At 33.5% G+C, this 22,303-nt stretch overlaps 1 protein-coding gene across 1 annotated transcript in view; it reads right to left on the bottom strand.

Annotated features, from left to right (window-relative positions):
• LOC115876994 (ecdysone receptor-like) overlaps positions 1-22,303 on the bottom strand; it is a 924,397-nt gene that overhangs the window by 21,591 nt on the left and 880,503 nt on the right. Inside the window, exons 7-8 of the mRNA XM_030893049.1 lie at positions 4,938-5,108; positions 1,988-2,250 (exon numbers count right to left, since the gene is read on the bottom strand). Of these exons, the coding sequence (XP_030748909.1) occupies positions 1,988-2,250; positions 4,938-5,108 (434 nt within the window). The remainder of the gene's footprint in view (positions 1-1,987; positions 2,251-4,937; positions 5,109-22,303) is intronic.

Genomic DNA, 22,303 nt, shown 5'->3' with positions numbered 1-22,303 from the left:
ATATTTTCATGTTTTTTTTTTAATTTTCTCCAAAACGGTATGGAAATTTGGAAAAGTATAAACGGGATTAACCATTTTAAAACAAGCAAACATTTTTATGAAAAGTGCATTTTCCTGAAAATATCAATAATAAAAAAGTGTTTCCTCTTGTAAACACAATCCGGGGACATACTGTATACTTTAGATCAAGATCCGGCAACCTTTCTCAACAGTACTGGATATTGTCAGTATTCGAAAAAACTTTCAGGATTGCCAAAGTATATCAGTCTCACCAGTATTTTTGCCCTCGCACGGGCAATATTACTGACAGTTTTTGGAAATACTGTCAGTAATACCGATCGTGTGAGAGATCGGGGAAGTTAGCAACTCATTGAAAGCAGGAATTATAAAATACGATCCTGCTAGGGCTGCTACAACCCTGCTTCAAATACCAACCGAGCCACACCTACTAATTTTGAGCTATAGTTACTCTTATTTTAGTTGCTAACTTCCCAGTTGGCAACACATAAGAAGCAGGATCGCCAAACCTGGTTCCTTCACACTTTTTCTTTCTGTTCTTCACACTTTCACACATAGCAACACAATAAAAGCAGGATGGCTGAAACAAGTTCCTGCTTTGGCTGCTATAATCCTGCCTCATCCTGCTTCAAACTCTATACCAGCCATTTTTGCCGTTTTTGAAATACATACATACATACATACATTGCAAATTAAATAAAAGCTTTTAAAAACATTTTTAAAAACAAGCTTTTATTTAAATACTCTAAAAAGAAGAAAATAATTTTCTGTAACACTTTTACTATCAACTTATAATCTCATTACACAATTTATATGATATAAAAGCTTGTTGCTGACTTGTCCACTAGGACACGGAACGAAACGTAAAAAAATAAAAGTTTAAGGATGGAGGGACCATCAAAAATACTTACGTTTCTTTAAAAAAAAACACAAATCACACTTGTGAGAACTATGAATACAAATTCATAGTAGAAAACTGGAAAATCTGATGTTATGGTTCGCGGGTACGTTAAGGCGTTTTCGGATGTTACACTAAAAACTCTAAAGTTACTCCTGAGAACACTGAACCTGCCTTATTTTGTTCAACTGTTCGGAATAATTATGTATGACTTGGAAGCTTATACATATTTTAGGCAAATAAAGCAAAAAAATAACAGCGTAACCTGAAACTTATCAAGTTAAAAAAAATCATTCTTAATCTTAATGTTCGACTGATTACCAGGAATCGATTCGTTCTATTTTAAAAACGAAAGAGTGGCTGGTATGGAGTTTGAAGCAGGATAAGGCTGGATTGTAGCAGCCAAAGCAGGAACTTGTTTCAGCCATTCTGCTTTTATTGTGTTACTATATATGACGTCACCAATCAGACTTAAACTTGCTGTATCTTAAAAACAGCAAGTGTTGCTGGGATGAAATTTAGAGCAGGATGCAACAGGAGTATAGCAGTGCAAGCAGGAACCAGATTTGCCGACCCCGCTTCTCATGTGTTGCCAACTGGGAAGTTAGCAACCAAAATAAAAGTAACTATAGCTCAAAATTGGTAGGTGTGGCTGGGTTGGGATTTGAATCAGGATAAAGCAGGATTGTAGCAGCCCAAGCAGGATCGTATTTTATAATTCCTGCTTTCAATGAGTTACTAACTTCCCCGATCTTCGTGTGAGGCTCGCTTAAGAGGGCCCCTATTTTTTTCAAGGAATGCATCTGGAAAAAGTAATTATTCTGATCGACCACTGCTCAGATAAAAAAGGACGCACAAAATGGACAAAAAGTTTTTTTTAATAATATTTTTACGTAGTATCGCGCCTGAATATGTATCTATCATAAAGCGAACGATGCTCCTTTTCTGTAGTTTTTGATTGAAAAAGTCCATTAAAATCTTTCAAACGTGAAAAAAGAATGCAACATTGCAAGAAAAATATATTTTTTTTGCTAAAAGTTGTCTAAATCTTAATCCTGTACTTTAACTTACCTCTGGTTCTGACTTAATAACACTGGGTGGCGATCCGTTGGTCGTACTGTTCGGCTTGTCCTTCTCCTTGAGCGCCTTTTTCTCTTTCCTCTTGACCGCGCACTGGACTTCTGGTACTACGCATTCCGGTCGCATACCCACCGTCAGGCACTTCTTCAGTCGACACTCCTGACACTTCCGTCGCATGTACATGTCAATGTCGCAATTGTTGCCGTACTTGCACTGGTACACTGCGTTTTTCGTGATGCTCCGTCGGAAGAATCCTTAAAAGGAGAGAGCAAAATTAGAAAAATAAGTTAACAGTTTAGAAATATTGGAGAATTAATTTATAGTTATTAATGATACAAGTTCGATACGAACATCATAATGAAACGCGTGTAACGTTAAGTTAGGTTAGGTTAGGTTAGTTGGGCTTAGTTACACAAGTTTCATTAAAAAGTCCGTATCGAACGTGTATCATTCAAAATTTAATCTACGACGCGACACGACGGACGATCCAAAGAGATTTGATTTAATTTAAAATATCAGAGATATCCTCATAAAAATTAAAATTCAAAATTATCATATTAGTCGAAGCCATGGTAATCGTGCTTGTTGATTGTTTCCATTTTGACTTTGACAACTCAATTATTCATGTTCAATTTTATGTTAAACGTTCAGTTTTAGCAAAAAGCAAAAAATAATATTAATATGGGATATGGGTGATTCTTATTTTAAAAGTGTCCCTTCAGATATTGAAGGCATTGCGCAAAACTTTGGCTATTCCCTACTTCCCAAAAAATCAAGACAAACGTACGAGCAAGCCTATGTAAAACTTGAAAATTGGTGTAAATGGAAAGGAATCAAGAATAGTAGTAACGAAAAGGTTCTCCTGGCATATTTTGAACGTCTTTCAAAACATAGGAAGGCTTCATCATTTTGGGTATATTATTCCATGCTACGTTTAGTTATATCAGTGAAGAAAAATACAGAAATATTAGTAAGTACGTCCATTTAATTGCATTTCTAAAAAGAAAATCGGAAGGATTTCGGTCAAAAAAATCGAGAACTTTTAAAAAGAAGACATAACTCGTTTTTTGTTGGAACCCGATGAAAAAACTTATTTCCCGACAAAAGTTTCATTGATAGTGGGACCTGCGGGAGCCTGCCGGCGTATCGAGTTGACAAATCTGCAGCTGCAAAATATTAAAGATGAAGGACAATGCATTCATGTCATTATTCCATTTACGAAAACAAAGATATCATGAGTTTTTTTTTATAACGAAAGAGGATGTTGAAGGAATAAATATGGTAGAAATAGTTCGAATATACATATAGCTATGCGGCCAAGCAACACAGAGCATACTCGATATTTTTTGTGGGGTACAGAAATGGAAAATGTATTAAGCAACCCGTTGGCATTAATACTTTAGGGAAAATGCCGTATAAAATAGCATTGTTCCTAAGTCTTCCAAATCCACAACAGTACACTGGACATTGTTTCCGAAGATCGTCTGCGTCGTTGCTTGCAGATTCAGGAGTGGATTTATTAACTGTTAAAAGACATGGTGGTTGGCGCTCTAACACAGTGGCAGAGAGCTATATAGAAAATTCTAAGAAAATAAGAGAAAAAAGTGTCTTGTAATATTTTGGGTAACATTTCTGGCAGTGATGGGTCTTCAACAAGTTCAAGCACTAAGAAATAGAATTTACTTTCTAAAAATTCAACTCACCTGTCATCGTCGGGAATTAATTTAACGAATTGTACTGATATTATAATTAATATTTACAATAAATAAACGTTGAATATACATACATACATGATATGGAGTGATGTAATATAGCCAATAAGCCGTCGCATTTAAGCAATATAAACCCAACCCAAATCTATTTGGAAATTAAGTATCGTACCAATAGATAGACACCGTAGACTAAATTATATAATATTAATAGATAACTAAACAGGACAACCTCCAAACAAGTCCAAAATGTATTTTCTTAACTTGCTTATATATAGGCAGTAGACAAGGAGACAGCCCCTTCTTATTCAACCTTTTAATGGGCATCATCATAGAAAATATGACCTCGATGAATAAAGACACAACAGTGTTAGCATGGTGTGTTACGCTGATGATGCAGCCATTATCGCGGTGGCAGAGGACGATATGCAGAGACAGCTTCATAAATTCTATCAAGTAAGCAGAGAATTAAACATGACTATCTCTACAGAAAAAAAAATAAACGCTTAACTTTTTCTAAAGAGCCGGTAAAATACAAACTGTCGTAGAAAACAAATTTATTCAGTTAGTATTACAGTTTAGATACCTAGGAATAGATATGTCGTACTATCGCGATCCAAGGAAAGATCTGAGAAGCCAAATAAACAGAGCGATGGTCATGTCAGGTTGTCTGATGTAAAGAATATGGACAAACACCTTCAGACGAACAGACAGCAATAAAATTTATAAGACCTGCATCAGATCAATAATGAAATATGGCATAGAAATTCGAGAGGAAAAAAAAAGGCAAAAAAGCATGTTAATCTTAAGGGCTGCTGGAATGAAGAACCTAAGAACCGTATGGGGAAGACTAGAAGATACAGAATTATTAACACAAATATCATACAACAATGTGAAATACAGGACATAGAAAGCTGGGGTAGACGAAGAAAAAGACAATAGTTTGCACACTTAAAACGCATGGAAGAAAAGAGGCTACCACGTATTGCTCTTGAAGGAAATCCATGGGTAGAGACAGCTGGGAAAACATCGAAAAAGATGGAAAGATAGTTGGCAGTACATCTCTATATTAGCCACATTAGCTATATTGTAATTCAAAATATTATTATCCATTGCCCGCATCTACCACAAGTCTATTTTTTCACAGAACTGAAAAAAATCGATTACCCTCCAACTGCACAATTTTCATAAACGTACTTTAGTTTCTTTTTTAATAGGATATATAGCAGTACCTTTGCAACCTTCACATGTGAGCGCGTTATAGTGGTACCCCGATGCCCTGTCGCCGCAAACCAGACACAGTTCCTCCTGCTGCCGCGGAGTGGGCCCTTTTTTCTTCTTGGCATCGCAGCTGTCCGCACTGTACCCGTTCAGGCTGCTAGGTGGTGATAAGTCTTCTCTTCCTGTAAAGAAGAAAAAATCACAATTAATAATCAGTATTTAATCTATAATAACCACATTAATTGTATTAGCATTACTGTATTTGTAGTCAAATAACTGTATTGAGGAAAATGATATAAGAAGTGTTTTTAAATTTTCGAATTAGGAACATAAAAGACTATTTAGAAGGGCTATTATAAAATCTAAGATTGTCATCATTTATGGTATATAAAAATATTATGAAAGAAGCGATAACATCTAAACTAAACATAAAAATAGGATCCATTGGCTTTAGTCTTGGTACAGGACTGGTTTAGTACTGTAAAGATCTGGGCCAACTATGCATACCAGTCTCGGTCCAGCTTTGGGAATAACCTGGAATGATAACAAACATGAATGCGTGATTACCAGAGTTGGGCCAAACTTAATTATCAACACTAGGCCAATTTTGATCCCCAAGGCTAGGCCAAGTTTGATCACCAATACTGAGCCATATTTGTATACTAGTTTTGGCCCGACTGTGGTTATGTAGTGCTATTACTGTGGTGCTATTGTAGTTGTCGATTTAAAACATCGGACCAGGCTTTGAATCCGACGTTGGGCCATCACTGATCGTCAAGGCTGGGCATGGGCTGGGCCTGCCTTGAATGCCAAGATCAAGCCATGTTTGATCGCCGAGAGTTTAATTGTCGAGTTTGATCCACCAGCAAAAAAAACAATTGTTTTGAACCCAGCATTTGGAATAAAGTTAACACACAAATAATTGCTTTCATATATATTTAATAGTATTGGACCAAGTCTAAATCAGCAAAAAATGGCCTAGGCTTAATTGACTAACTCTGGTTCAAAGCTGGGTCGCCGTAACATAGCCAGAACTGAGATCCCCAGTGTTGGACCAAAGTTTGGTGAATTAAGAGATGGGCAAGACTCGATTTCCCAGTATTGGGGCAAGACTAAAACACCAAAAAATGGTCCAGGCTTGGTTAACCAATTCTGGTTCAAAGCTGGGTCGCCGTAGCATGGCCGGAGCTGAGATACCCAGCGTTGGACTAAAGTTGGGTGAATTAAGGGATGGCTAAGACTTGATTTCCCAGCCGTGGCCCAAGATAGGGTGAACATAGGATTGGCCAAGCCCGAATTACCCAGCTTTGGACCAATCTTGGTGCGCCGAAGTCAGGTTTCCCGCAACTGGGCCACGCTTAGCCCCATTGTCAAACTACGGGACATCCTGTATAGGATAGGATCTTTTAATAGAATCTAATTAAATAAATGTATTGCTCTTCATCTGCCATTGTGTTGCCAAGTATATTAGTATGGCTTGGAATCCATACAAACTTGAGTTTGTTTTTACGAATAAGCGTCTGAGATTTTTGTTTCAGAAGATCTTGACAAATATTTCATTAATTTTAGACACGATGTCTAAAGAGCCAGAAATGATTACCACTCTAGTTTGATTATATTCCTCGATGATATAGCATAAGTTAGGTTAGGCTTTCCAGATCGCAAGATGTTCTGTGAAGAAAGCTGATGCTTCATGTCCCAAAGTCCATTGGAAAACTGACCGTTGATAATAAATGCACATCCAGCACCAGTTTGTGTTTTGCAACCATCAGTATAAATGACAATTTTTCCGTTGTACAGGTCTAGTATTTTGTAGAACTATCGTTGATATATTTCAGGCGATGTGTCTTGACGTTTGGGTTTATGCAGATCTAATATTACTTCAGTTTCAGGTATTAGCCATGGAGGATTTTTATAAGGGATTTCATTGATTATCATAGGGAGATTTTCTTCCATATGACGGGATAGTCAATGTATATTACCTATAGCATAAAATGGCTGTCATAATCACACTCTGACAAATTAGTTAATATTACTTAGTTATTTTGCACCAAAAAAATCCAATGTCTATAATAATAATAAAACAATTTGAATCAAAAATTGAAACAGTCTTAATATACAATATAAAAATAGAACAGCCTAAAATTACCATTCCCTAAACGATTGACGTGTTCATCTTATGACAACTATCAATTTACAAGTCAATAAACGGCAAAAATGTAAACCAGTATCACACTCGGCCAGCATTATTCAATTAGCAGTCATAAGTAAACATACGCATCGATCGAATTTCGGCCAATGGGCCAATAAAAAAAGTGCGTACACATCAACAATACACATGAACGCACTCTCTATTTATTCCCTAGCGAGTCACAGCTCTAATCACGTGTCCTCTAAAGGAGGGACTAGAACACAAGCTGCCTCCTAGGGGCCACTGACCAACGTTACGTCGTAGGCAAAGGCCGGGGGCAGTGAGCGACCTTGACTTGACGCGAAACCATCGATGACCTTGAATGTTGTTTTTTATTGTTTGTTTCTTTGGTTCGAGATGAAGCTAGTGTAGAGATTGTTGTTAGCATTTTTGGAGAGGCTGATTGGTATTATTGTTGTGTAACAAGCGATGATTTGTTTGCTTCTAGATGATGAGAAACTCACGTTATATTCTGACGTTAGAACCAACCTGTTTAGTTTTGCGTAATAAATTCCTTAGTATAGTTTATTACATTAAATAAACTACATGCCAATCAATTATGTATGCAGATCTAATCTTATATAGAACATGGTTTTAAATTACAGATTTATAATCTGTATTCATAAATAACTTTGTCTTTCGGACATATTATTTACAAATATTTTTAAACAATCTTTCTATGGGTTCCATCAAAAATACTTTTCGAAGCCGTTAACACACTATTATTCTAAAAATCGAGAATAATTTATAAAATTTAGAGAATTTTTTTTTCTAAAATAAAGCGAAAGGTTTAAGCCTATAATAAATAGTTTTCTTTAGATTATGTTAGCATTATAAATTTAATAATAGACATAATGATGAACCTTCAAGATCATTGTCTGCAAAATAACACGGTCTATACAATTGTAAAGTTGTATTCCCATGAGCTTATTAGCTTTTATTATTATTAAGTTTTCTTAAAGTATTCTTTCTCATCATTAAAAAGACCTAAAGAAAATGGTGTCAAGTATTTTTGGTACTCATATAAAAAATACATTTTCGAAACGCTCATGTATTTAAATGGCGTAAAATGTAATCAAGCATCATTACTTAAGCAACTCGTTATAAAAAAAATTGCCTAAAGGTAAAAAGTCGTATAAGAAGTATTTTATAGGATATTTAGGCATTTTATGAGCTGGGTCCGGGTACAAACAAAAATTCTCGTTAGTAGATCATAATAATTAAATTTGGCGTTTTCAAAATTACAGAATATGTAGGTTAATGCTTCCGGTAGCCATGGCAAATTATATTTAATAATTTAAATAATTGATGCCACATTCCAAATTATACACTAGAGAGATGGGTTAATATAAAAAATCTAAAATTGATATGTTCTTTAGTGTATTAAATTATTACACAGTTGTGATTGTTACAGGATAAGTATAATTATTAGACCATGTTATAAAATTATGAAGTTTTCATATTAGTTTTTTACCATTCTGCTTATTCCTATACTATTTGAGTTATAAATTATTCTTTAATCTATCTTAATAATATATGCATTGAATAATTTTTCTTTATTTATTGCCAAAATAGATCAAAGATATCTTAACCGGTGATCTTAACCATCTAAGATTCGCTGATGACAAAGTCCTAATTGCCAATAGTCCTCAAATATTACAAGCAGAAATTAATGAACTAATACCAGCAATAAAGTAGGTCTCAAAATGAATATAGCAGAAACTGAAGTAATAGAGAATCAGCAATGAGACAGAAAATACATTTTAATAACAAACACAATACTGGAAATAGTAAAAGAAATTGTATATTTGGGACCACTACTATGACAACAGCTCAGAATCTCTACTAGCATGGCGTACATATAAAAGAAACTCAATCATAAACAAATCTAGAATGCCAGTGTATCTAAAGAAGGAAACATTCGACAAATGTGTACTACCAGATATGATCTATGCATGCGAAACCTGGACACTTAAAACGGACATTATAAGAAAACTGCAGGTCGTACAATGCTCGATAGAACAAAATATGTTAAGGTAACCAAGAAAGACCGTAAAAATAGAGCGGATACAACAAATATCCAGGTAATAGATGTTATCCACAGAATTAAATACCTCAAGTAGCAATGAACAGGACACCTGGAAAGAAGGATGGATAACAGTTGGACCACAACAATTACACCATAGTACCCACGAGGAACTAAGAGACCTCGAAGAAAGCCAAACCATGATATTAGAAAATTAGCAGGGATAAATTGGGCCTAAACTATCTAAAAATGTGACGGAGGCTACACTAGAACTGGAAATGGTTGAATAAGCTGAAGATGATTTCGACTTCCATATGGATTTATATTGAGTTTATCTTAATTTTCATAAAATTAAAGCATGCGACTGTGCATATAAACTAAAAGGTTCTATTTTTTCAGGTTGCGAGTATCATTAAAAATCTCGAATTACGTGCGGTAATATCAGTCTAGCACTATTTGGCTCCAAAAAACAGTTTTTGGTTACAAGAAATCACCTGTGAAGTTACATGATTCAGGTCATTCTTGTCTTGATTCATTTCTTGGCCAGTCAAATTAAAGAAAATTAAACTTAAAATCTGTGAAAATATATTCAAAACCATTTTCCCATTCATGTCCAATAACAAGCATTCACCTCTTTACCCTAAATTTTCAGTTCTTACAGTACTTTTCCATTATTTCTAACTATCTTTTAGCCTCAACAAATACCTATATGTTACTCGAAAAATAACTTATGAAACTGTTAATTTAGTACAAGCCCATCACTGATGTGGCCCGGTCAATCTGTAAATCAGGTCCGCAAAAAAATGAAAGTTCCACATGCGTGTGTCCCACTGACCAACATCGGATTTCCAATAAAAAACGGTACAGCTCCGTGTGTACATATACGTATATCTTCACGCATGTTTTTAAAACGCGCTCGATTTCTTTACATCCTTAACCTACTTAAATGAATTAATCTTCTATTATAAATGACGGTTTTGTAAAGATGGTGAGTAGCTATATGAAATAAGGCAAAGAAAGAGATATCTGAAGACATTACTTAATTTAAAAAAAACCGCGTGATTTATACTATTTCATTTAATGAATCATCTACGGTACGACCAACAATAACTGAAATAGTTGGTAATATTGTGTTAAACGGGCCACACATTATACAATTTATCGTAATGCAGGTTGTACAACACAAATTTGATGCGACCGTTTGAACGACAGATCGGATGCACTGTTGTCCACAAACTTAAACTGTTTAATGTCTGTCAATAATACAATAAATCGCTTCCCAGTTGATTATGTCTTGTTCGACATGGCTTTGTGTTAGTCAAAAAGGACAACAGCTGTAATTGTGGTAGTTTTTTTAGTCGAAGATGAAAAACCCTCCCAAAATTTATAAATAAATCTTCCAAAGTAGCATCTGCCTTTATTTATTTTAATTTTTCCAATAGATTCTTATAACATGCACTTTTTTAATTTTTGTTTAAGTATTGGTAATTTTTTACATCCCACATATCCATGCATGGAAACGATATATTTTTATAAATTCTGAGCAAAACTTTTTATTTTCAATTTTTATGAACTGTATTGTATTTAATTTGCCACGAAAAATGTTTAGATTTCGTTTCAACAAGAAGTGCTTGCACACAAACTATCAAACTTATGGTATCTACTACTGCATTGTACTACAGATTTTATGCATGCTGGTACTTCCGTACGATACGACAGAGTTGAGCTGCAAGTTGTACTATAATGCCACTAACTATCCAACCATTGATCTAAGGGTCAAAACGATTTGGTGTTGTACAACTTGTAGTACGATAAGTCGTATAATGCGTGGCCCGTTTTAGAGGATTTAAATGATTAGTGATTGGTAATGATGTTAATACAAATTATTGATCGATTTTTTTTAGCAAATTACGCAAAGATGGAACAATATGATAATCCTGTATGAGGCTAATCATTTATATTTTGCATATAGAAACATAATAGGTGCCTGTCAACATATTGTATATCAAATGTCAAAATTAACTGTCATCTCTAGTTACCTTAACGCAAAAGTTTTAGATCGCTTCGTTTAAAGCTGTACCTAAACTAAATTTTTGAAGTTGACGGTAATGGAATTAGCTGAGAAATTTCCTTGCAATAATTTTTGACCGTTGCATTTTGCATTTTTCAAAATTTCGCCTTTCGCTAAAATGCGTTTCTCTTTGTGGAGAATACTTAAAAATATGTAGAACTGGTTAACAGTAATTTCAATAGTTATTTTTTATACAAGACGATAAAATGGTGTCGTGGTAAATGGTAAAATTTTATCGTCGTTATAAAACAATATTTTTGTCCATAGCGAGTTACGTTTTAAAAAATATTCAGAAATTATTATTTCAAGGAATTTATTACGAGTAGAAAAAATATTGAGCTGAGTTGGCGTTGGTTTCTATGTAATTTGACAAATAAATAAAGCTGTCTCTTTAGTTGTCAGTTTTGAGTCATATTCAGGCTGAGGCGACAAACGCCATATTCAAACTACTTCCATTTAAATCCCGAATAACTTATGATAAGGAATACAAAAATTCTCAAAAATGGAAGCAATTAAAAAACGTGCGGGAAGAAATAAAGTTTTTAACCTATCCTCGCTGTTAAAGTATCATTTAATCTACCCTTGCGATTAAAGTACTATTTTATCTACTATTTTTGATAGATATAAGGCAATTTTAATAGTTGCTATAGAAAAAATGTATTTTATTGTATTAGATACCTTCTGACAAATATTTTTTTTGAATAAAACTTGTTTATGATACTTTAATATGCGTGTTATAATTAAAATGTATTAAAGGCACGTAACCTAACCTATATCTTTTAATAGATAAGTGTATCTATTCAACAAAAATTAAATTAGAAAATCGTCAATCTAAATACACTTAAATCTGATATCGATTTGATTAGTTTCATATTATATTACGGGAAGCGACTTTAAATAAAAAAATAATCATATTTAATTTTTGGTTTGTTTTGACGCTAGTGGTAACAGCCGATAAATATTCGAATTTCTTAAATTCATTACAAAGCAAACGACGGAAAATCAGAATAATCAACAAGCTTATTGTCCAACCTTACCTTTCATAGTATTCAAGTAATTCACCAATAAAATTACACTATATTATCATATCTATATTATACCGGAAAAACACGAAACGATTTATTAACAATTAACACACAGACACCAAAAACTAGTTATATCTTCAACCACAATGACCTAACTTGTAAATAAAAGTAACCAAAAGTAACCAATAAACCAGCTGACAACATTGTGCAATAATTATAAGTATGAGACATCCAATGCATAAAAATACATAAACTGCTATTAAAAGCTTAATCATAATATGAAACACCAAATTTAGTATTCTAAAACAGAGTTTCAATCTTTCGAAAATTTAAAGTTTATTATTTAGGCTTTTTGTAATATGCATTAAATTTTTCTTGAAAAAAATAGTCATATACAGTATGTCCCCGGATTACATTTTGAGAAAAATGCATTCTTCATAATAATTTTTGCTTGTTCTAAAACGGTCTAATCCTGTTTATACTTTTCCAAATTTCCATACCGTTATAGAGAAAATTAAAAAAATATATATGATTGAAGTTTAAAAATCACAAGGCGTTTCTATGGTAATATCTTTAATAGATGAATATTATTAATAACTATCATCACTATAAATAAATTTTCTGCTTTTTTAAAACATCATAACCGCAAAAAATATGACGTTAATTAAAATTCTCTCAATACCAATCTATTAAAGAATAAAATCGAAATTATATTACCATAGAAACACGTTTTGATTTTTAAGACCTCGATCATATTTTCATGTTTTTTTTTTATTTTCTCTAAAACGGTATTGAAATTTGAAAAGTATAATCGGGATTAAAGGTGCCCGGTGGCGTGTAGAGGTACAGGCTCTCGTCTACCAATCTCAAGGTAGTGGGTTCGAATCCCACACCCGGCATTTCATCAGCCGACTATTTTTATTAAAATAAAAATAGTTTGGGTACCTAGTCGACTCAGTCTTAAAATGAGTACTTGGGATTCATAATCCTGAGGTAATAATAGGCGGTTAAAGCGTAGTGCTAGCCACATTACCTTCTTTGTATACCGAACGGCTCTAGCATGGTAATCTGTACCAAAGTCTGTACCTTGCTACTCCCAAGGCGCTAAACGCTATATACGGGAGCTATTATTAGGTTTGTTCCAACCCCAAGTTTTAGAACGGTTCTGGAACCGTTCTGAAATCATTGGGACTAGTCTTATCCGCATGCGTTAATTCGGCACTGTTTTTGAACGATTCTAGATTGACAATCGGTTGGAACAGTTTCGGAACCGTTTTTAATCTGTCTTGTCAAAACACCGGTTAAAATAACCTCACTTTTTGTTAGGACGTAAACAAAATAAACCTTAATAATATTCTTCACAGATATTCTTATTAATTGTAAAGAACAGTGGGAACTGTAAAAAGTGGTAAATTACTACCTACATTAATAAATAATGGACACAAACCATAATTTTGGTAAGTTTCACTTGGTTTACTATTCGTTTTTTTTTGTTGAAAATGTGAACTGTAAAATGTTAAACCCTAGATAAATTAAATAGACAAATTTTAAGTATAGAAAGAATTCTAATCACTAAAACCCATTAAACTCCAAACAAATCCACAAAACAAGACAAGCAAACGCCCCGGCCCAAATGGCAATCAGCTGATAAAATTTACTAACTGCGCATGTCAGTACAAACAGTTCCCAGTTACTGGCAAGTATCGAAATTACGGTTCCGAAACCGTTCTAATAACGATCAGAAAATTGGTTGGAACGCAAAGAGAATCGTTCGAGAACGATCCCAATCAAGGTTGGAACGCCTTTAGCCCTATGCGCATGAACGGAACCGTTCCTGAACGGTTCTCAGCGGGGTTGTGGAACAAACCTATTATTATTATAATAGGGGGATTAACCATTTTAGAGTAAACAAATTTTTTTTATGAAGAATGCACTTTTTCTCAAAATGTCAATAACAAAAAAGTTTTTCCACTTGTAAAGACAATCTGACGATATGCTATACCGGGTGTTGCATCGTCGGACGGGACATAGGAAATCCCATGTAAATTTTAATGGGGTCAATTATTGGCTTCCCTAATTATTTTAGAGAATAATTCTATTTAGGTTTATTGAAGAGCACTAAAACCCACATTTCAAAAGAATAACTTTAGATATTTTTGATTAGCTCGTTTACGAGTTACCGCTGATTTCTTTTTAAATATTTCTCCTTTCTTATGGCCCTGTATTTGCTTATGAGCACCAATCAAGGTAAAAAAAATAGCTGTCAAATGAAGTTGTCAATTCAGAAATTTACCTATTTAGTGTTTTATTATTATTGAAAACTCATTCCTACATCGGAAATCTTAAAGATGTATTTATAAATACAAATTAATATGAATTAAAGTAAAATAAAGTAATCAATTACAAGGTTAATTACAATTATAGTATTATTACAATATTCAATAACTTATTAATTTAGGTACTATTAAATTGTTAGAACTTTAGGATTTAACATGTTCAAATATTCCTCCATCCACTGCTAGACAATAACCCAGGCGATCATAAAATTCTCTTCTTACATTCGCTAGTTGGTAAACTGAAATTCTATTGCATTCGGCAGAAATAGCATTTTTTAACTCATCTAGATTTGGGTAATTTTTATTTTTGTATATCCTGTTTTTTAAATGGCCCCAGAGAAAGAAATCATTTGGTGAAATATCAGGAGGCCTTGCTGGCCAATTTACTGTATGATTTAGGCCAATAACGCTTCCGTTAAAACTATTTTCTAAATATTCCCGAACAGCCATGGTATTATGTGCCGGGCAGCCATCCATGACTAATATTTTCGATGTAGGTATGGGTTTTTAATAATAATAATAAAGCACTAAATAGATAAATTTCAGAAATGACAACTTCATTTGACAGTTATCTTTTACCTTGACTGGTGCTAATAAGTAAATACAGGGCCATAAGAAAGGAGAAATATTTAAAAGAAATCGGCGATAACTCGTAAACGGGCTAATCAAAAATATCTAAAGTTATTCTTTTGAATGTGGGTTTTAGTGCTCTTCAATAAACCTAAATAGAATTATTCTCTAAAATAATGAGGGAAGCCAATAATTGACCCTATTAAAATTTACATGGGATTTCCTATGTCCCGCTCGACGATGCAACACCAGGTATAAGAAGCACTAAAATTTACAGAAAACAAAAATATAAAAATAAAGCTTAAACAATATTCAAATGGTGACAGTATTTTGACAGTGTGAAAGTTCACTGTGAATAAAAAATCATGCGAGAGTTTCACAATATCTGCACTCGTATCAGTATTTATTTAAAATTAATAATTTTAGAATTTAACTATTAGTTAAATTCTTCACAAAGATAAAAAATATACATTATTTCATAAATAACTCTAGGTTACCCTTTGATTTTCTTATATTTTTGACTTAAATATCAAAACATCCCAATAAAACCTAACGTCATATAAAAATAGAATTTAATAAGGTCCTTTCGACATTAATTATCGATATAAATTAAACTCCAGACGTGTTTACGACCATTTGCTATACCAATATTTACTATTTTTGTGCAGAAACCCGTAAAACGTATGAATATTAAAATTTAAATTGTGATTTAACCTTGTTTAATAAATGGAAAGTCCAATGTTTAGTGCATAACATTATGCAGGTCGTTACACTGACCTAACACAACATTAGAATATTTATTTTGCCTTTTAATGATTCATTTTTTATCGAGCTGATAGCGAAACAAATCAAGTTTGGCAGGATATGTTTTCTGCTAATTATGTGTTCCTATTTTTAACACAATGAACTTGTTTGTCATTTTGCATTTTGAATATATCTTTGAGCTACCTTATATACGCAATTACTTTTTATGCTAAAAGGTTATTATCATTAATTTTTAAAGTTTTCATGATAAAATTTTTTTTAACTTTAATATTTAACAAGATATTATTCTGTTACCCCTTCTAGAGATAGGCAGATTCTTTGGATAATTTTTCACATACAAAGTACCTATAATTACGCACATAGAAACCAGTGATTTTGGTTGCCAAGCTGTTGCTAGGGCTGCCGGAAACTTTTGTTCATTGATAAGGATTTGTGCAGTTTTCGGCAGTTTTTCGAGAAAGAATTTTTCGCCAAAACTTAATTAGTCCACTGATTAAGATCCCCCTATAGAAAATATTGTGTTTAGAATAATTGAATCCTTAACAATTAACACATACTTAAAATTGCAAATACATCTTTGATGTGTAAATATACTTAGTGGCTTAAAATTCATCGATTACTTAGTAGCTATATTTACTAGCTAATAAAATTGCTTATTATCAAAATCACTTTATTAGTGTTATTTATTCCCAATTATACAAAGAAAATCCAATTGGCAAAGGATTACAACGAAGCTGTTTAAAGAAACATTAGAAGAAATCTTCCTCCCAATTGGACTGGACCAACAAAGGAGTAAAAAGATGGAGGAAAGATGGATGGAAAGATGGATCCTAACCATCTAATACTCGCTAATGACATAGTCCTAATTGCCAATAGTCCTGAAGAACTACAAGCAGGAATTAATGAACTAAATACATCCAGCACTAAAGTGGGTCTCAAAATAAATTTAGCAAAAACTAAAATAATGTATAACGAACTAGTGGAAAGAAAAGACATTCTAATAAATAACAAAACACGGAAATAGTATTAGAATATATGTATATATTTTGGACAACTAATACACAGCTGGGATCTCTACTACGAGAAATTAAACATAGAAGAATAAGTTAGCATGGGGTACTAGAATACCACTTTATCTAAACAAGGAGACATTTGACACATGTGTACTACCTGTGATGACCTATGCATGCGAAACCTGGACACTTAAAACGGAGATTCTAAGGAGACTGCAAGTTACACAACGCTCAATGGAACGAAATATGCTCGGAATAGCCAAGAAAGACCGTAAAAGAATAGAGTGGATACGACAAAAGACCCATCTAATACGAGTAGATGTCATCCACAGAATCAAATCCGCCAAGTGGCAATGGAATGGAATTAAGAGAAGGAGGGCAGGAGGAATTAAGAGACCTAGAAAAAGACTAAACCTGAGCTGGGCAATGATATTAGGAAATTAAGGGTAACTTGGGCCCGCATAGTCAACAATAGAAAACACTGGGTCCCACTTTAAAGAGAGCATCTAAATATGTGAGGGAGGCTACATCATAATTGGAAATGGTTGAATAAACTGCAAAATTATGATAATGATGATGATATTGAGAAGAAAAGTATTTTTAAAGATTTTACTCCATTAAATAAATGTTGTTAAGTAAGCTATCTAGCTATATTGGAAAAGGAAACAATCACACTGTATGTTGACCCTTGCAGCTATCTTTTAAATTGAAAAAGAAAACTAGAATTAGTTCCATAACATCAAACGTTAAAAATTCGACCTGAAAAGCAAATCCTTCGAATAAATCTCGTCCACTGTTCGTTTGAGATATTCGGAAAATTTCAAGGTACTTCCTACTCGACACTAACACACACACTCACACAAACACGCTTATAAATATACCGCGCCATCCAATCGGGGTTCAATGGGTTTATTAGCTTTTCTATCTAGAAGATAGGTCAAATTCTACAGGTTTCTCTCTCTTCGAGAACGCGACGCGCAGAAAGATCAAGGTTAAAAATCGGTTCTCTACAATATTATTGATAGATTTAGGTCAAAAATAGATTCTGCTAAAGCCTTTTGTTTTTTTTTCGAAGGACCTTTATTGTTTACATTCAAATTCATTCTTGGATTACATTGTTTGTAAAGTTGACATTTTGGGCTACGTTTAGATTTGCGTATATCGCTAGTCTTCACAAATTATACCATTCTGGACAGTTCATCTGCGTGGTCTGTATTTTAATGTATGCGACAGAAATAGATATGAACGATCGGTTGACAGACAGAAAAATAAAATAAAAACCGATATACTGAGTTGCCGGTTTTTACATGTGTAGGAAAATGTGGTAACAAAAAATAAAATATATTAAAAACTTTCATGTTTACTATTGAAATAAAGATAATATATCTAAGTTAAATATAATCTATTACAGCTGTAGTAAAAAGACTAATTCATTCTGAAAAATAAAGTTCCAACCCTAGATGCAACATTTTCGTAAACGCCTACTGAAATTTTGATACAAAATCCGGCAATACCGCATAGAAAAAATGTATCAATGCAACTTTTATCTTTTTTCATTACATTTATTTGATTTGTTATTAAGCTGTCTAAATAATTAGAAAACCAACTTTGCTAATAAGGAATCAACAATGACATTTTTGGCGGTTCTCAGAAACACCCTAGGAATTTTAACTAAAATTAACCAGATATTGTCGACTCCATTGTCATCTTGACAAAATAAAGGTATAAATGACGCACCACTATGCAGAGCTTGTAAAGAGGAAGATGATACTCTTCAACATGTGCTATACGACTGCTAGATTCTGTTGTTCATTAGTCGGTACTAGGTAGAGTGTGGTCTACTGGGGTCGACTTACGTTAGACACTACTCAATTGAATACCATCTTTTCTAAGTTAGTCTGCAGATTAGATGATATGCCAGAGCAGTTATATGTACGAGATAGCCAATAGGCCCCAAATCAACTAATGAGTATATTAAAATATATCTATGGGAAACTTATTAAATCCTAGTATAATCCTGATAATAATATTAAAAATCACATTCAATAAACAACAATAAGTCATTTATATAAAGTACAGTATAAACATAAACTTTTGTAATTAAGTCCTGTTTTGTGCTGCACAGGAACCTTCATTGAAGATGGTACCATAAGAAGATGGTTCAGACTCTCTTACAGAAAGAGTGCCACGTGAGAATTGTTTATCTGTCATCAATATTTTGATTACATAATATTTGGTAGTAATAGTTTTGCATAAATGATATTTTCTGTTACATGAAATTGCTTAATTCTGAATTGCATGAATTACTATATTTAAACAATGCATCCCCCATATTACTCTATATAACATAATTAAGAAAACTTCTCCTATAATTTCTCGTATTCTTTGATTTGAGATGTGTTCCAGTCTTAAATGCGACAACTTCTTCGCCAAAAATCCATTTCAAGAGACAGCAACTTATTTTTCTCTACTTTGTTTAGCTCCCACGTTTCAGCGCCATAAGTGGTAATGCTCTCTACAATGGCTTTATAAAGTAGAATTTTTGTTTTTTGGGAAATTTTGTCACTCCACAACAACGAGTTAATTTGACCGATAACTCTTTTTCCTTGACCAACTTTATTTGCAATATCTTGAGTGCTTTTTCCATTTGTTGTAAAAGTGACTCCCAAGTATTTAAATGTACAGACATTTTTAATTGTGCCGATTCCTATATCCAAATCCTCATGTTCGTCATCACCCACTACCATGTACTCCGTCTTCTTTGTGTTTATTGTTAGGCCCCATTTCGAATATTCCTCATGCAGTTTTCTAAACATATAACTGGAGTCGTCTCTGTCTTCCGCTATCAAGACCTGGTCGTCGGCAAAGAGTAAGGTATATAAAGTGTCTTTTCCTACTGGGATTCCCATTCCACGGCATTTTATCTTCCAACACTTCAGTACTTCCTCCAAATATACTCTAAATAAAGTTGGTGCTAATGAACACCCTTGTCTTAAGCCCTTATTCACAAGAAATTCTTGGGAAATATTGTTTCCAAGTTTAACTGTGCTACTGCAACCCTCGTATAATTTTCTTGTTGCTTGGACATACCAACTACTGATACAAAAATTTTGCATTGACACCCACAACTTACTCAGTGGGACTGTATCGTATGCCTTCTGTAGATCAATAAATGTCAAGTGGACCGTCCTTCCGCTTAAGAAAACTTACTTGGCTATAATAATATACCCAGTAAAATATATATGTAAAGTGCCCGATGGCGTAAAGGTACAGGCTCTCGTCTACCAATTTCAAGGTATTGGGTTCGAATCCCACACCCGGCATTTCATCAGCCGACCATTTTATTAAAATAAAAATAGTTTGGGTACCTAGGTCGACGCAGCCTTAAATGAGTACTTGGGATTCACAATCCTGAGGTAATAATAGGCGGTTGAAGCGTAATCCTAGCCACATTACCTTCCTTGTATACCAAACGGCTCTAGTATGGCAAGCTGTACCTTGTTCCTCCCAAGGCGTTAAACGCTATATATGGGAGGTATTATTATAAAATATATATGACTAATTCTCTTTATAATTCACTTTAATCAATAATATACTTCATCAAACGGCATTGTTCAATTTTTCTCCAACTTCTTATTACTCTTCCGTTATTCCCGTGCCTCGCTGATGGAGAATATTTACTGTATTCATTACTACATCAGCTACCAGCACCGTTCACCAATTTATTATCAGTTTTCAATCGACATTCAACCACAAACCCCCATTTATTATCATAAATAATTGACATTTAACACAATGCCTCTATTAATCATTGTGAAATAGAAGTCGACTCGGCCGGACAGCTATAAAATTGTATTTTTGTATTACCGATGCAGGAGTATAAACGTGTATATTATACGTGTACCAGTTCCACATTTATCTTGTATGTAGATTTAAAATATCGGAGGATTTCCAATAATATATCTTGCTAAACTGGTAGTACTTTTTAAAACGAATCAATTCAATTTGAATACTCGACTAACCAGGGTTTTATTTTTTAACGCCTGTTGTAAGAGCCGTCTAAAAATAGCTTTATCCTTGGTATTCAGGCATGTGCGACTAATATAAATTGATCATTAAATGTAAAAGCCCTGGCAAATTTAATGACAAATTGAACCTGTTTTACCGATTGCGTTGTGCAGAAAAAAATGTTCCTCTAATACAAAACACAAGCCTATAATAATTTTGATTCTTCAGGCTAGAATTAGAATTAGAATGAGTGGGAGGGGGGTTAATCACTTCGACCTTACAGATCCATTGTGTCCCCCTTTCTTGAAACATAAGATTAATATTTGGTTATAAAATACGTTAGATTTATAACAACCAAAAAAGTAATGAAATAGGTTTAGCTTTTGAAAATGAAGTTAAAATGTTATTTAAATTTGTAATTAAAGTATATAATTAAATTGAAAAGTATATAATTAAGTGAAATATTACAGATGTTCAAAACTACTTATAAATAAAATTAAATCAGACTTTACTATCTATACCTTTTTTATAGTGTACCCCAAAATAAAAGTATACAAGCCTGGGTAACTTATCCAACAACAACAGCTGAGCACGGCAATCTTGAATAGGGTTGAACAGGGTGAACTCCAGGAACTGCAGTTGCATCAGCAAGGCCACAAATCTTTGTTGAGTTGAAAAACAGGGTGGATGTCTCGACACCATGTAATCACGTGTGAATGTGAAAAAATAAAATCATCAAAGCAAGAAAGGAAAACCAGGAAAAGTAAAAACCGGAAAGAAAAACCCTGTGAACAATATTTAAATTAATATTTTGGATTTTAGGTTAGGATACCTTACCCCAAAGCGGAACTAATAACTTATCGAGCTACCATTAACAACTGACAAAAATTAGCGGATCCATTCAAAATTGTTGTCCAAATGTAATGAAAATTATTAGAATCAGGATTGAAAAGGTAAAAAACGTGAATAGAGTTAACTTACCAAATAGCTGGCCACATGGCACACAAAAAATCAAATCTATACTATTTTGGTTCAGGTAAATCTTTGTAAAAAATTTATAAGGGGTATTCAACAGCATCCAAAATTACGCTGGTAATCCTCACAGGAACCAACAGGCAAGGATTCCACTAAAATGACGATCTCCTCAAAATGAACCTCCAAAGATTTGATAATCCAGAAATGACATCAGAAAACGGAAGTTAGCGGTGTTACCGTACTGACCAAATAAACAGGTATTTTGGGAAAAATATAGAAAGAAACTGAAAAGAAATTGTCAACACTGCTTACCTCACCCGCTGCTGTAAATATATATAAAACAATTATAATTAATTAGATTTAGATAAAGAAAAATCAATCAAAAACAGTAAAAATG

Source organism: Sitophilus oryzae, unplaced genomic scaffold (genome assembly GCF_002938485.1).
Source record: "Sitophilus oryzae breed Bouriz unplaced genomic scaffold, Soryzae_2.0 scaffold_1441_pilon_pilon, whole genome shotgun sequence".
NCBI lineage: Eukaryota > Metazoa > Arthropoda > Insecta > Coleoptera > Curculionidae > Sitophilus > Sitophilus oryzae.
Note: the sequence above shows the minus strand (reverse complement) of the source record. Positions and strands in the feature narration are given on the sequence as shown.